This window comes from Zootoca vivipara, chromosome 7 (assembly GCF_963506605.1).
Source record: "Zootoca vivipara chromosome 7, rZooViv1.1, whole genome shotgun sequence".
Lineage (NCBI taxonomy): Eukaryota > Metazoa > Chordata > Lepidosauria > Squamata > Lacertidae > Zootoca > Zootoca vivipara.
Genome location: NC_083282.1, coordinates 24,989,616 through 25,004,082, shown reverse-complemented (window position 1 = coordinate 25,004,082; position 14,467 = coordinate 24,989,616). Strand labels below are relative to the sequence as shown.

The window sequence follows — 14,467 nt, the reverse complement described above, 5'->3', positions numbered from 1 at the left end:
TTTGTATACCGCCCTATACCCGCAGGTCTCAGGGCGGTTACAACATAAAATCACAATATAAAAATACATCATAACTAATACAAATTTAAACCACCCAATAATCTGCCCCATCCCCATTTTAAAAGGGCTAAAGAGGAACGTTTTTGCCTGGTGCCTAATGTTGTATAATGAAGGTGCCAGCATAATAATAATTAAAAGCTCACAAAGTGTGCCTAGCTATTTATTACATTTGTATCCTGCCTTTCTTCCAGAGGTCTCAAGACAACACAGATATGCCCCGCTATCCTGTAAGGTAGATTAGGCCAAGAGATACTTGAGTGGCCCAGCATTACCCAGCAAGCTTTATGGCTAGGTAGAGATTTGAACCTGGCTCTCTCCAGTGCTCATTCAACACTCACCAGACTGGCTTCTTAGCCTGGCAATTACTCACGTGACTTATTACTGAGCTACTTATACATCCCAAATCATGGCAAAAGCAGGATCCTTATAGTGCTTTCTGCATCAGTGATTACTCTTTTTCTTTCTGAAGAAATGACTTAACAGAGCTAGAATTTAACGGGGGGGGGGGGGGTAATTACCTTTCTGGGTTCTCTTCTCTGCGGAGGCTTGTGAAGCCATATAAATAGCTGCAGCTGCAACCGAGATGGGACTCCTCCCAGGAACCAAGTCTAATTCCACAGCTTTACGGGCAATGTGTGTTGCTGCCATCTGGACTTGCTTAGGAAGACCCAGATTTGAACAAAATCTGGACATGAAATCTCCAGTTGTGATCAAATCCACACTCGTTTCCAAAGCTTTCAAGATGAGCTTAAAACACCGGCCTATTTCTTTTTTGGAAATTCTGGAGACAGCACATATTTCTGAAACGAGAAAACAACACAAAAACCACCAACATTAACGCTGGAACAGGATTGCAATAAGTTAAGGATAATAACTCTCTTAGTCTCTTCTCCCTGCTACCAATTAAAGCATAACCCTCCGTTTAAGTTTTCGCAGCACAAATATGTAACTCAGTCTATGTAGCCAACAAAACTGGCATCCACTTTTAAGAGAAACATTCCATTCAAAGTCACCAAGGAATTGCACTGAGGAGTGAGCATCAGTTCAAGAGCTATTGATTCAGTTGTTGGGTCTCGACCACAGCACAGGTTTTAATTTAACAGAACGATTTCATTAAGACTCAAGCACAATATGTAGGGAATGCAGAAATTAGCAGCATTTTAAGAACAAGCCACAGTCCTCGGCCGTGGGGAGGGGGAGCAAGAGAGAAAAGAGCAATGTTTACCAATAGTTTTCCAATGCTGCAGGTTCTGAGCAGCATGGAAATAAAACTCTTTATTTGCATACACCTGCCCTTTCATGAATCTTCCAGACCCTTCACACTAAGTGTTGCCTAGTACAGTATTTCTCTTCCCACAAGAAAAAAAGAAAAGAAAAAGAAACCCACAAAACAAGTTTCACTGGAATAGTATGCACATTAAAGTCAATTTGCTTTGCTGCATGTGTTTAATTATTTAAATTACATCATTAACGTATATTAGGATGCAATGCTAATCGTATTCTCCATGATCCTAAACCTGCTTGCCTTTCTCACTTTAAAATTTGTGGGCCAGTTTGATCTTGGGTGAAAATTATGGGAACCGTGCATCAACATTCTGCAGGGCAGATGGAAATGACTTGGTGAGGCAGTCCTGTAAGGACATGGAAACATGCCAAGCGTTGTCCAACATACAGCTATTCAAAAAATGATAATAATCAAATCAAGGAAAGAGGTGTGTGATAACTATAGGCTCCCATGAAGCACAGATGTTATACTCAGTGACTCAATGCAGTTACAGCTACCATACAATCAGCCATACAGTTGTGTGGCTCTTAGACGGCAGCTTCTATGTAACTCCTCCCTTTGGACTGGGCTCAGGGAAAAGAGGGTGCTCCATTTCTAAATCTCAAAAACATTCTGCAAAGTGTCTTCTAATCAGTAGGGCACATGCCAGAAAAAGTCGTTTTCATCATTTATTCAACAAATTATTGGCTTTCCTTCACTGTTAGAACTGTGTGCGCTGTCTTGTACTGAACAGCCCCGATATGACATGAGCACCTCAGCACTCTTAAGCCATGTCACACAGTAACTTGTTGGTAGGAACAATAATCCCCCGACTGCCCCCTTCCCAAACAGTTTGCAGGTACTGGTAATTTGCACAAGTCATTAAAGAGCAAGTAAGATACAAAACACGAAGCCCACTCCTGGGAATCACAGGTTTTGCTTCGCTGCTCTTGAATACTGAAGAAAAAGGAGGCAGCTTGTGCTAGCCAAAGATACTTTGGATGATCCCGGATGAAGCCGACACTACGCTGCCCGCTTACCTTTGAATGTTCTCGGAACGCCCTCTTGCCTGCAGGCAATGTAGAGGCAAGCGGAGGCAATGGCATCGTTACTTCTCCCCTTCAGGCTCTTCTGCTCATAGACTTGCTTGAATAAATTATTTGTTCGATCCTTCAAAGCAAGCAGACAAAATTTAATTAACTCCAGGCCATTTAATTAGCAATAATATCAAAAATTCATGCGCTCATTATATTATGCTAACTAAGTAAACGCCAGAACAATTTGAGAGAGGGAGGCATGAACTTACAACTATATTTCGGGGGAGGTTGATTCTGTCTGCCATGCTAGCGATTTCTTTGAACGCGTTCATCATCGCGCGGTCGGAGCTGCTCATGGTCCTCCGGTTTTGATACTTTGAATTCCCAAATTCGTCAAAACTGGCTGCGCCCGTGCCCTGCAGAAGAAGGGTTTTACAATGTGTCAGAGATAGCTGGGATTTGCACCAGATATACACAGTAAGACCACTTTTGCGCATATGTGAGGATAAGCAACACCTATTACAACCGCCTAGTAATGAAGTCATTAGAAACAGATCACAATGCAGCCACCTTCAGGTGGCTGCCACTATTTCCAAGTAGACTACAGACACGGTGGTCATAATGACCCTCTTTCATTCTCTAGTGTGCTTTTCATCTAGAGCAGAAATTCCCAAACTTGGGTCTCCAGTGATTTTTTTTTTAGACTACAATTCCCATTATCCCTGACCACTGGCCCTACTAGCTAGGGATGATGGGAGTTGTAGTCCAATAACAGCTGGAGACCCAAGTTTGGGAATTTCTGCTCTAGATGAAAAGCACACTTGTAAAGCAACTTTTAGTGTGTTTTGTCATCCTTAGCTCAGTCATTTTTCAAAGGCCAACATCACTCCAACTTCATGTAGTCTCATGGTGAAAGGAAGTCCCAGTTGCTTACATGGGAAGTCCCACATCGGGCCCAGGGAGGTCCAGCAATACTTTCCCCGCAGGAACCCTACCCACTCAAAAAAGCAACAACTTGCAGTTGTATCAAACTATGTTTTACCCCCCAAAATTAATGCACCCAAGTTAGTCATGTCCATTTAGTTCAACCATTAATATAAATTTCTTTCAAAATTCAAAATGTTTCCACTGGTCCCAAAAAAGGTTGACAACTCCTGCTCTATTACATAAATGCAAGGACTATATTGCTTATTAGTCCAGCTGTTGCTCTCTATGAAAAACACATGTAATATACACTGCACAACCTAGCAAAGTTCTGGTCAGCTCCACATTTTCCAATGGCGGCTCAACATAGTTTTTCAACTGTGACTACAGTGGACTCACTTTATTCCCATTTCAGAAGCAAACACTATATATTGTGGACAGCAAACGGCAGGGATAGGGTGCAGAAAGAGGAAATGAGAGTCCTAACAAATCCACTGCTTCTTCCTGGGCAAACAACACAGCAAGCAAGAAGCCCACCAGAGGTGCATGTAGTGTCAAAAGACGATGTCTGGAAGCAGAGGAAAAAATACTGCCCTAACCAACCTGGTCCCCTTCCCTATCATTCCCAGATTTTGTGCATCTGGACACCAAACACATATCTTCCATTTTCATATTGAAAGAGTTAAATACAGGGAGGGGGCAACCCTCTAATTCCACTGCCCCTGGGGTTAGGCTTTTTCCTCCTGCTGCAGGCAAGATGGCTGCTCTTGAGATAAAGCCTCTACAGTACCTTCCCAACACAATAAAAGAGAGTAACACAGCTTACAACTCTGCAGGAATCCTGCTTCTTTGAGGTCCACTCATCACCTACTGATACCAGAATGTTTAAGCCCTGGACAAAGCAGGAGTTAGCCCTTTCCCGACTACTTTTCTTCACCAGACGAGAATGAAATCTGGGTATAGTCTGCACTTTCACCTTCACTTTTGGGCAATACTATGAAAAGGTTTAAAAGGCTGAGGCTTCATGGAATATTTGAACACAGCCATGTAGACAGTCTACTAATGATTGCCTGACCAGTCTGCAATACAATCATGAGAGCAAAGGAGTCCACCTTTTCTCTAACATGAACATGGATTCTCACAAAAACGCTATCACTGCACTACATGGCATCCTGTAAAACTCTGGCCTCTATTAGTACTAGTTAACCTTATAGCATCCTGGTCACAGCTCAATCCTTGTTTGAAAAGACTTGGGGAGATCATGGGAGAAATAAAAACGAACATAAGATGATACACACACTTCACACAGAATATATAATCAGTTATGCTATTTTTCTATACCATCTCCTGATACTGCTAGTTCTTCCAGCTATGGAAACTGTTTGCAATCCGGAAAGGAAAACTAGTCAGCAACCCCCAAAATAGCAGTGACAAACATCTCAGTGATACAGAACATGCTTCAGTTCCTTTTTCCTTTCACCGAAACAGCTGGTACAACTCCATGTTCAAACAAGATAAAGCTGATGTCTACAAAGCATGCCTTATGGATATGCAGGGGACATCAGTCCCTGGTAGGTGTGAACATGGATGTCAATAAAGCAGTGTTAGAAACTCAGCTATATAAGCGATGGGTAGGCAAACTAAGGCCTGGGGGCCGGATCCAGCTCAATCCCCTTCTAAAACTCACCTGCGGAAAGTCCAGGAATCAGTGTGTTTTTACATGAGTCAAACGTATGCTTTTATTTTAAAAAAATATAGTCCAGCCCCCCCACAAGGTCTGAGGGACAGTGGAACGGCCCCCTGCTGAAAAAGTTTGCTGACCCCTGATATAAGCTAATTGCCAAATAGTGCCTTAAACCTAGATTGCGGTCGCCACAACGGACTGTCTAGTCATCATTTTCCTTTTTTTGGTGGGGCTTACTATTATTGTTACTGTCAGTCATTCATTTCTATGCTGCTTTATATTTTAAAGAAAAAAAAATCTCAAAGAAGTTTACAACATATTAACATCAAATGAAACAATACAGGAAAAAAAGTGAGAAAATAGCTCCAAAGACTGGTCGGTTGGCTGACAAGCAGCAGTGTCTTTTGATGCTGGGGCTCGCACATCAGAAAACTTTGTTGCACATCAGCCAGATGGTGTAGATGTCCAACACCAAACCTGCCGACAAGACATCTTCACTTGGTGGCAATTCGACCCACACCAGTCGCAAATTGTGCCTGGTACCTGGGGAATTTTGAATGAGCAAGCAGACAGCGTCTCTCTGGCTGGGGCTCTTTCTCTCCGGCAAGCCAGAGATTTGGGCAACATGCAACCGAGCACTTTCCTTCCCTCAGGGTGGAGGCTGACATGCGAGTGGGCAGGCAACACCACCTTCCTCTTTGGGAAAGCTTCAAGCCAACTTTGGGGTCTACCAGCGTTTTGTGCTTCCTGAGCCCAGAGGCTCTCATTGCAGCAGATGCAGTGCCTGATGCTTCTGCTGCGGCTGCAAACTTTACTTCCTCCTACTTCAGGCATCGGCTCTTTGCACAGCACCTCCTTCATCTCTCACTCTCTTCCTCTATTGCAGCTTTCAATCCATGGGAGGAAAATGGAACCTGGCTCGTTCTAGAAAGCTCAAGGACACCTCCCTAGCCAGCCTGCCTGCCATGAGGGGTGCGGTATAAGCACCCAAACCCCAACACTCTCCTGCTCCCCTTTGCTCTCACAGTCTCCCCCACCCACCTCTCCAGAGTTTTCTCGTTAAGTATTGCAGCTTCTGCTGGCCTCCTAAATTGCCATGGCACTTCTTGCTTTTCTGGAGTACTGTAGGCTCCCAGCTTTCTCTCTCTAATGTTAGTAGGGAGATGCGAGTCAACCCCGGCCTTTCTTAATCTCTCTTGACCACTCCCCTGCCCCCTCCCCAATTCCTTTTCTCCAGGTGCAGCATCTCTCTTGCATCCAGAAACATCACATTTATCAGTTTATGAGTACAATTTTCTGCACATTTCCCTATCAAAAGGCTTCAGTTATTGCTCTTGTTTCTTCCCCCACCTCACCCCTTCATCAGTGCCCAACCTCTAAACATTTTTTCCACTCTTAAATAGGTTTCCTTGGGAATGGCATAGCTATTGCCATCATTGCATAAGTTTTTAATTACAGTGCGCACATCTTTCTCCCTTCCCCAGTTTAATAATCTGTTAACTTTGTGTTGCAGTGGTATTAGCACAATGTATATGCTCTGTTTCTTGTTTTTTTGTATGTGTGTGTTTTACATTCCTGAGAAGTTAATTAAATAAGCTTGAGGGGTTACTTGGATGCTATTTGCTGGGCATCAGTTGGTTTACAGACTGGTTTAGAGATAGATAACTTGGTTAAAGCCTGCAAATCCAACAAAAGCTCAAGACCAAATCCAGGAGTGCCATTGCCTCGTGAGCTAGGTTGAATCCAGCAGTGGTAACTCCAGTGGGATAGTACTACCTCCAGTATCTCTTCAAGACCTGTGGTGGAAGCTGGTCCATAAGGGTGAATTGAGCAAGTGCCCCACCAACCTCAGTGGCTCATCAAGCCCCACCTGCCTTTCGTCTGACAACCAGCCCTGTCAGCTTCCTCCTCCTTAAGTCTAAAACAGTGCTGCCCTTATAGAACTCAGCAGCTCCACCTATCACAGAAGCTTACAGAAGCTGTGACTTTGGGGGGAAAAGGTTTTCCCTCGTAAGAGGCAGTGTGGTGAAGAGGTTAGTGTGTCTGTAGGACTAGGACCTGGGAGACTAAGGTTCAAATCCCTACTCAGCCATGAAGTTCACTGGGTGTCACTGTCCTATACATGCCTAAATGTAAGTCCCTCTGTGCTTGCTGAACAATCTGTTTTGCTATACAACTCTTCCAATACCACAAATTGGGGGGGGGCAAATAAATTATCTACGAAAAAGTAAACAAAGAGCTGCTGCATTGGGGAGGAAAAAGGCAACTAGAGATTCTGTTTTGGTGACCACAACCCAGGTCCCAAGAGCCATGTGGTGAATAGCTTTTCTACCCCCGTTTCTAACACTGTGCACAGCTTGTTTATTCCCAACTTTGCACTGCCACTTTAAGAGCAACAATACTCAAGTTTCTGCCAAAATCTCCCTGTTGCTGTACAGATCTTGTGCATTCATGCATTTCGTGATTTAAACTATATATTACCTTTCCAATCATTGTAGTCAGATCACCGTCACTCAGGAGAGGATTCTGGGTATCTCCAACTCGAGACGGGTCTTTGGTTGCTTTGTCATTGCTGAACGTTCGCCATTCTGACCCTACATCTATGACTCTGTCACCTGAGTATGCAAAAAGCATTTATCATTATTCTTTTGCTTTTGAAAAGTCTCAAGAGGTTTACAACTGCAGCAACCATTTAGACAACATTCAGGCAATCATTTTTAGTCGATAGTCAATAGTTTTGGGTGTTGTTTTTTTACACAGATTAGGAAGTGTGAGGCAGAACCTGTCTCAGACAATCTCTGTTTTAGCAACCCTAGGGATACTTTGTAGATGACAAGTAAGTAATGAAGTTAACAGAAACACTTCCAAGAGTTCACAGTGGAACCAGCTCTCACTCAAGGATGCTCTCAGGGAGTGACTGCATCTGAGCAGTTAGAACAAGGGCATCCAATGTGGTACTCTCCAAATATTGTTTTCTTACAACTCCCATCATCCCTGCCCTGAGGCCATGCTGCCGTGGGCCAATGCAAGTTGGCATCCAACAACACCTGAAGGACACTTATGTTGGTCACCTCTGGGCTAGAACATGGGCAACTAACCTGCAGAGCACAGGTACCTCAGCTGGTCCAAACAAAGCTCTGTTGCACTTCAAGGTACCGTGTTTCCCCTTTTTTAAGACACCGTCTTATTACTTTTTTTTCTCAAAAAACCACAGGGTGGCTTATTTTTGGTGGGATGTCTTACTCGTATTTTTATTATGAGTCTGAGGGACGGGAGGTGTGTGCGTCCCTGGCCCAGCCCTCTCTCCCCAGCCCTGGGATGTTCGCAAAGGGCTGCTCTCTCTCTCCTCTGATGTGGGGACTCACTTAATAGCAATTTGCTACACTGGAGCTTCTTAAATCTAAACCAGTATAATGGAATCTATCTGTGTGATACAGTCCTAGCAGTAGCCTATACGTAAAAGCAAATAAGGATCTCTACTAGCCAGCTGCCCAAGACTTAAGTTCCAACAGTCTGAAGTTCCAACAATGTACATAGCTGCCAAGTTATCCCTTTTTTAAAGGGATTTTCCCTTATGCTGAATAGGCTTCCTCGCGAGAAAAGGGAAAACTTGGCAGCTATGACAATGTAACACTTTGTAGTGCTATCACTGATAGCAAAGAAGGTACCTGCTGAGAACAAAGAAGCCAGCTAAACAGCAATTAAGATTGCTGACTTGGTAAATGGTAGCAATTAAGAAGCAATTGAGCTAGCGAGGTGAGTTAAATTTTTGTGGGTAAAGGAAGCTAGGACCGGCAGTTTAACTTTTGTGCTCGCAAACAGCAAGACGGAAAAAGTCCTTGATTTAAAAAAAAAGTCCCCAAGGCAAGGACTGCGATCCAGACTACTTACAAATCCTTAAAGGGGCAGCTCCACAGACAAGCAAGCATAAGGTAGAAAGGAAGGCTGCTTTATTCCATTCGGTAAAAGCAAGGAGACAACAATCAGACACAGGAGACTGCCGTCAAGAGGAAATCAACAGGCAACTCATGGGTGGGCGCATAGAATGGAAGGGAAAGGTGGAGGGAAGCGAGAGGTGGGTTCTGTGTGTGTGTGTGTGTGTGTGTGTGAGAGAGAGAGAGAGAGAGAGAGAGAGAGAGAGAGAGAGAGAGAGAGAGAGAGACACGCACACACACGGAGATCGTCCTTAAAGGGAAAACAGCCTTTGCATTCGCGAGGCAGCGGCTTCAAAAGCTCCTCTCCCGTCAAGAGGAAATCAACAGCCAACTCATGGGTGGGCGCATAGAATGGAAGGGAAAGGTGGGGGGAAGTGAGAGGTGGGCTCTGTGTGTGTGTGTGTGAGAGAGAGAGAGAGAGAGACGCGGGGGGGGGTGTGGAGAGACAGAGAGACGCTCACACGTAGATCTCTTCCTTAAAGGGAAACAGCCTCTGCATTCACGAGGCAACGGCTTCAATCGCCCCTCTTTTCTTCCTCGTGCCTTCATCTCCTCCCCACCCCACTTTTCTCCTCTTCACCAAGTACAGCTTACACAGGGGGTTATTGCTACTGGGTGAAGGGTCTATCAGTATGTCTTATTTTCGGGGTATGGCTTGTATCGCGCAATTGCTTAGAAATCCTGCTATGGCTTATATAATGACTACGTCTTAAAATAGGGGAAAGACGGTAACATTAACAAGGCTCTCTATAGGTCTGGCAAACAGCCTATGGTCAGACCTACATTAATGCCTGCTTATTCCATGCCACTATCTGTTACTGGGTTCAGCAGGCTGAAGGCAACACAAGCAATGGAGAGGTCAGGTGTCAAATAACCTCTTGTACACATGAAACTTGTATCAACGGTAACCTGCAAATTAAGGCTGATATGCAACTACAGCTTTCCAGCACCAAAGTAGAATGTTGTGTTTAGCAGCTTATCATCAATGAGGGCAACTTCATCATGGGAGGGGTGTTTCTAGCTACTCCACCCTTCCCCTCGGAAGCCTTATAAGCTGCTGCAGGACAAGGACGGAGCAACCTCACGGGAGGGGTGTTTCTGGGACTAAAGTGAAACTATGAAGCTCCCTTGTTATTTTTGCAATTGTATGCTGCATGTTGCTGTTATATTTATAGTACTGAAATGTGTTTTTTGTATATTATATTTTTGCTTTGCTATTGTGAGGGACAGGGGATATCGCGAAGTCCCTCCCCTCCTGAGTTCAAGCCAATCACCGAGCACAGGGGAAAGCAGAGAGAGTTCCGATTCCAGTGGGGAAGCAGGAAGTCGTGTCCGAGGCTCAGGCAAGGTAGAGGAGCCAGGGTCCCAGGTGGGACAGGAAGGGGCGAATAAGGGGGGGAGACCCATCCCCCCAACTCCAGAACTACGCAGAAAGAGGAGGGGAAAGAGGATGGGTCTGCCAAAGCTTTTGTGTTGGAGAAAGACGCGCCAAAAGCCATTAGGAGGTTCTGAAACCGACTGATCACATCACTCCGTGTAAATAGCAATGACTTCAGCACTGTAAATACGCAGCACCAATAAAAGAATAAAATGCAGAGCTGTGTAGCGTCGTTACTCTGAAGTAGTCCACTCCGGCCACTGTGACAGCTATGTTATGAAAATGTCACTGTTATTGTTTTGCTATGTTGGGTTATTATGAAATTGTGTTTAGCGTTTGTTTGAAGCACACCCCTGTTTCTTTTTTTGCTAGCTGCTTTGTGCATGATTTTTGTGTGTCAGAAAGTAGTATACAAATAAAATGAGGGAAGGCAGGAAGGAACCTAATTCAGCATTTAGGGACACTTCAATGATAACATGAACAGTAATGCTATAGCTAACTTGCCTATTTTGAGTTCACAGAACCAATAAAGCTGGTACTGTATGCTGTCTTTACGAAACTAGCAGATGCCCAGTTACAAGCTGTTAACGTACAGTACACCTCTATATATTGCAACAATGTTCTTATTCTAAAACTGATACCCCCAAACTTGGACAGATCTTGGAAAACAAAACACTTGACAGCGTGGCTCAAAATGAGAACCTTGAAAAACAATGAATTTTGACCTCTTTTTTGTTTATACAGCTTTTCTGCCTCCACATCTTCAAGTCCTCCTCTGCAGTCAAAGACAACACACTTGAGAAATAATACAGTGGTACCTCGACTTACGAAGACGATCTGTTCCGTGGCCGTCTTCGTAAGTCGAGGTTTTCGGATGTGTTGGGGGGGGGGGTTATTGGGTCGTCATTTTTATTTTGATTATGTATTTTGTAGTTTTATATTCTGATTTTATTCTGTGAACCACCCTGAGACCTGCAGATATAGGGCAGTATAAAAATTCAATAAATAATAATAAATAATATAGTTAATTAAGAGGTGTGATTGGTAGATTGAACAGACTGAGGCGAACAGAAAGGGCTGTGTGGTTGAGACTATCTCCAAAAGTTGCCCAAATTAAGGATGGAATTCAACACTTTCCTCATTGTTCCATCTGCACAAGCATTCCAGAGAGAACAATTCCCCCCTACCCTCTTCTCCCCGCACACTGTTCCAGGGATTCTCCAAAACCCCTCAGAATCAATTTGGGGGCCAGGCGATATCTGGTTTTCAATGTCGTGTTATATCACCAACTAACATTGCGATATACTGACATATCACGATGCCCGAAATAAGGATGGAGCTATGTAGAGACACTGGCTGGCGTCACCATTTCCCCCACAATGTGATTTTTGCCAGCACCTGCTCTTATGATTTGCTGTCCCTGCAGGAGGCAGAAGAAAGCTGAGCTGGCAGAGTTAAAAGAGGCTGCAGGAATCAAGAGAAGCATTGGCTGGCTTCAAGTTTTTCCCCACATTATGATCGTTGTATAGCGCACACACGTAATGATTCACAATATATTGCCAGGTTAAAAAAAAGAAGGAAATTTAAACTGCTATCACAATATAGTTTTGAATGATATAGTGATGTATCTCTCACCCTTAGTGGGGGGAGCTGAGGTGGGAAAGCCCTGGCTGAGCTGGTTAGGTGAATTCCACCCTAAGAATGCATTGCTTATTTTTTAAGAATATAATGGCTGTAATATGAAAATAAATTAATTTGTTTTATTAATAAACTAGCAGTAGCTGTGTTTATTGAACTGTTACCTTAGCCCAGGCATCCCCAAACTTCGGCCCTCCAGATGTTTTGGACTACAATTCCCATCTTCCCTGACCACTGGTCCCGTTAGCTAGGGATCTTGGGAGTTGTAGGGCAAAACATCTGGAGGGCCGCAGTTTGGGGATGCCTGCCTTAGCCTATGTATCCTTCGGTATTTAAAAAAGGAATTTTAGGGGTTTGGCAATGAGGAAATAGATTTAAACTAAGGTTGCCTTAAAATTAAAACTAGTAGGCAGGTGTTGTTTTTTAAGTACTGAATATGGTTTTAAAATATTAGAACCTTTCAGATGCAATTTTTCACTAATCAAAAATAATCTGAGCTAAGACTCCATTTTAAAGTACTTTTATATTATACTGTTTCTGGTATAGCTAGGGTTATGCTCCATTTGGATACTATACAGATTTTGGGATTTCAGAAGAAAAACTTAAGAAGATTTCAAGCAGAGATGAGCGTCAAAGTAAACTTTTACAACAGTAACTTTCCTACAAAGTATTTAAATAAAGAAGTTATATATGCAAATGGAGAGAACTTTCTGGCTGCACCACAAATTCCCGATGTATTTTTAAAAAATCTGCTTAGCATAAACTGTGAAGGCTGATTTGCTGCTAATGAAGTGTACTAAGATATTCAGCTGCTGGCTTGTTATCAAGACTGTAGCAAAGGGAAATAATCAGTCATTAGAAAAGAATCCAGATATAGTCGTGATTTCATAAGCCTTAAGTATGCCAAAGCAACAAGCTTCATGAAGTAGCAGCTATTTTCCAAATTATGACTCAGAAAGGGCTTCCCCTAGTAGATGAGACTTTAGAGAAACAATTAACTGAAACTGATCATACTGGTTGCTTACAGTGTCATTAAGGAGATGTATACTACTGCTTTATGATCTCTATCCAAGGGAGGCCTGAATACTGTGATAGCAGATTGCTTGGCTACCTTCATATTGCTCCGTGTCGTAATTTTCTCCTGTTAATGGTTTGAGATGGCAAATCTTAGAAATCTACCCACCCTTATGTTACAGAAGCTGCACATTAGAGCCACACAGCTGAGAATGTTTATGGGCAATTGGAATAAAGAGAATACTCTTATTTTTTGATCCCCCAATGTGTATAAAATCTAGTGCAGAGGTGTTCAACTTAATGCTTTAAACTACAGCACAAAGTTTCCAAAGGATAACAGCTGCAAATATTTGAGAAGACGAATTAAATAACTATTGATTGTCAAGAGGGCATTATTTTGAACCTGGAACAGAAACATAATGACAGAGACCTGTAAAAGAGGATCGATGGGATAGGAATGGGGAGGGGGGCAAATAGTGAAACTCTTGAACCATATTTGAGATGTTATTCTTTGCTCTTACATGTCTGCAGGAATTTTTTTTAAGGATCAATCAGGAGTAAGATTATCTTTTTAAAAAGTGAACACAGCATGTATGGCAATGAAGGCAGGGAGCCATTATTCCCCCATATAAGTTTAAAATAGGAGAAAGCATTTTCCTCTTTTGGCCTCTATGTAAATATTTGATTAAGCATTGTTCCTTCTAAGGCCTAACAGTCTGGTTACTATTTACTGCATCTAAAAAAAGCAAAATGTACTTGAAATTCTGGTGTTGTATAAATAGAACAGTGAGCACAGCAATGATGTAAGATTTTTCCACACAAGTGGGAATGACCTATATGACTCACAAAAGGGATCTGCCCTCTTGTGAATTATGCGCCATTCCTGCTTTAATGAAAAGACTGTTTTGTCGCTGCCAACTCTGGCAAAGGGGGAAGGAATGTATCCCCGAGATGAACTATTCAGTGTCATATACCAAATATATTTAGGCAGCACACTAATGGTTCAAATTTTTTTTATCATGGTAGAGAAAATTATCTGTGAGAATCTAGAAAGAAATGAAAACACAGTTGCAACAGAAGGTGTGCATTCTATCTAAAAAAAAGGTATCACCTACAAAACTAACTACAAAGCCCATCAGTTCATTCCAGTTGTCCCAGCTACTGCTGCTGGTGGGTATTCTTCAGGGATTTTTCAAATATTGTTAAATCATTATTTTTTTACTGATGGTATTTCTTAAAAAAAGAAACTATGATTGAAGAGACCAAAGGCCATATAGGTGCCACATAAACTGCATAGTACCCCAAGCAGTAGAGAGACAGAAATAGTTTTATGTCTTATGTTTCAAACCTAGACATAATGAGAGAGAAGAGCAAAGCTATGAAGAGGAATGGAAAACAAAAAAAAAGGTTGTAACGGTTCAAAGGAGAAGGGACCTTGCTGGAGAGAACTAATGGAGGTGTCAGAACGTTGATGCAGTCAGCAAGGCAGGAGCTTCCGAGAGGGGGAAGGAAATCAAAGTGTGATTAAAAGTG

The 14,467-nt window shown here is 42.8% G+C and overlaps 1 protein-coding gene across 1 annotated transcript in view; it reads right to left on the bottom strand.

The window, feature by feature from the left end:
• The window catches only part of GTF2B (general transcription factor IIB), a 33,073-nt gene that overhangs the window by 5,447 nt on the left and 13,159 nt on the right, over positions 1 to 14,467 (bottom strand). The window contains exons 3-6 of the mRNA XM_035121360.2: positions 7,451 to 7,584; positions 2,631 to 2,777; positions 2,365 to 2,494; positions 579 to 860 (exon numbers count right to left, since the gene is read on the bottom strand). Of these exons, the coding sequence (XP_034977251.1) occupies positions 579 to 860; positions 2,365 to 2,494; positions 2,631 to 2,777; positions 7,451 to 7,584 (693 nt within the window). The remainder of the gene's footprint in view (positions 1 to 578; positions 861 to 2,364; positions 2,495 to 2,630; positions 2,778 to 7,450; positions 7,585 to 14,467) is intronic.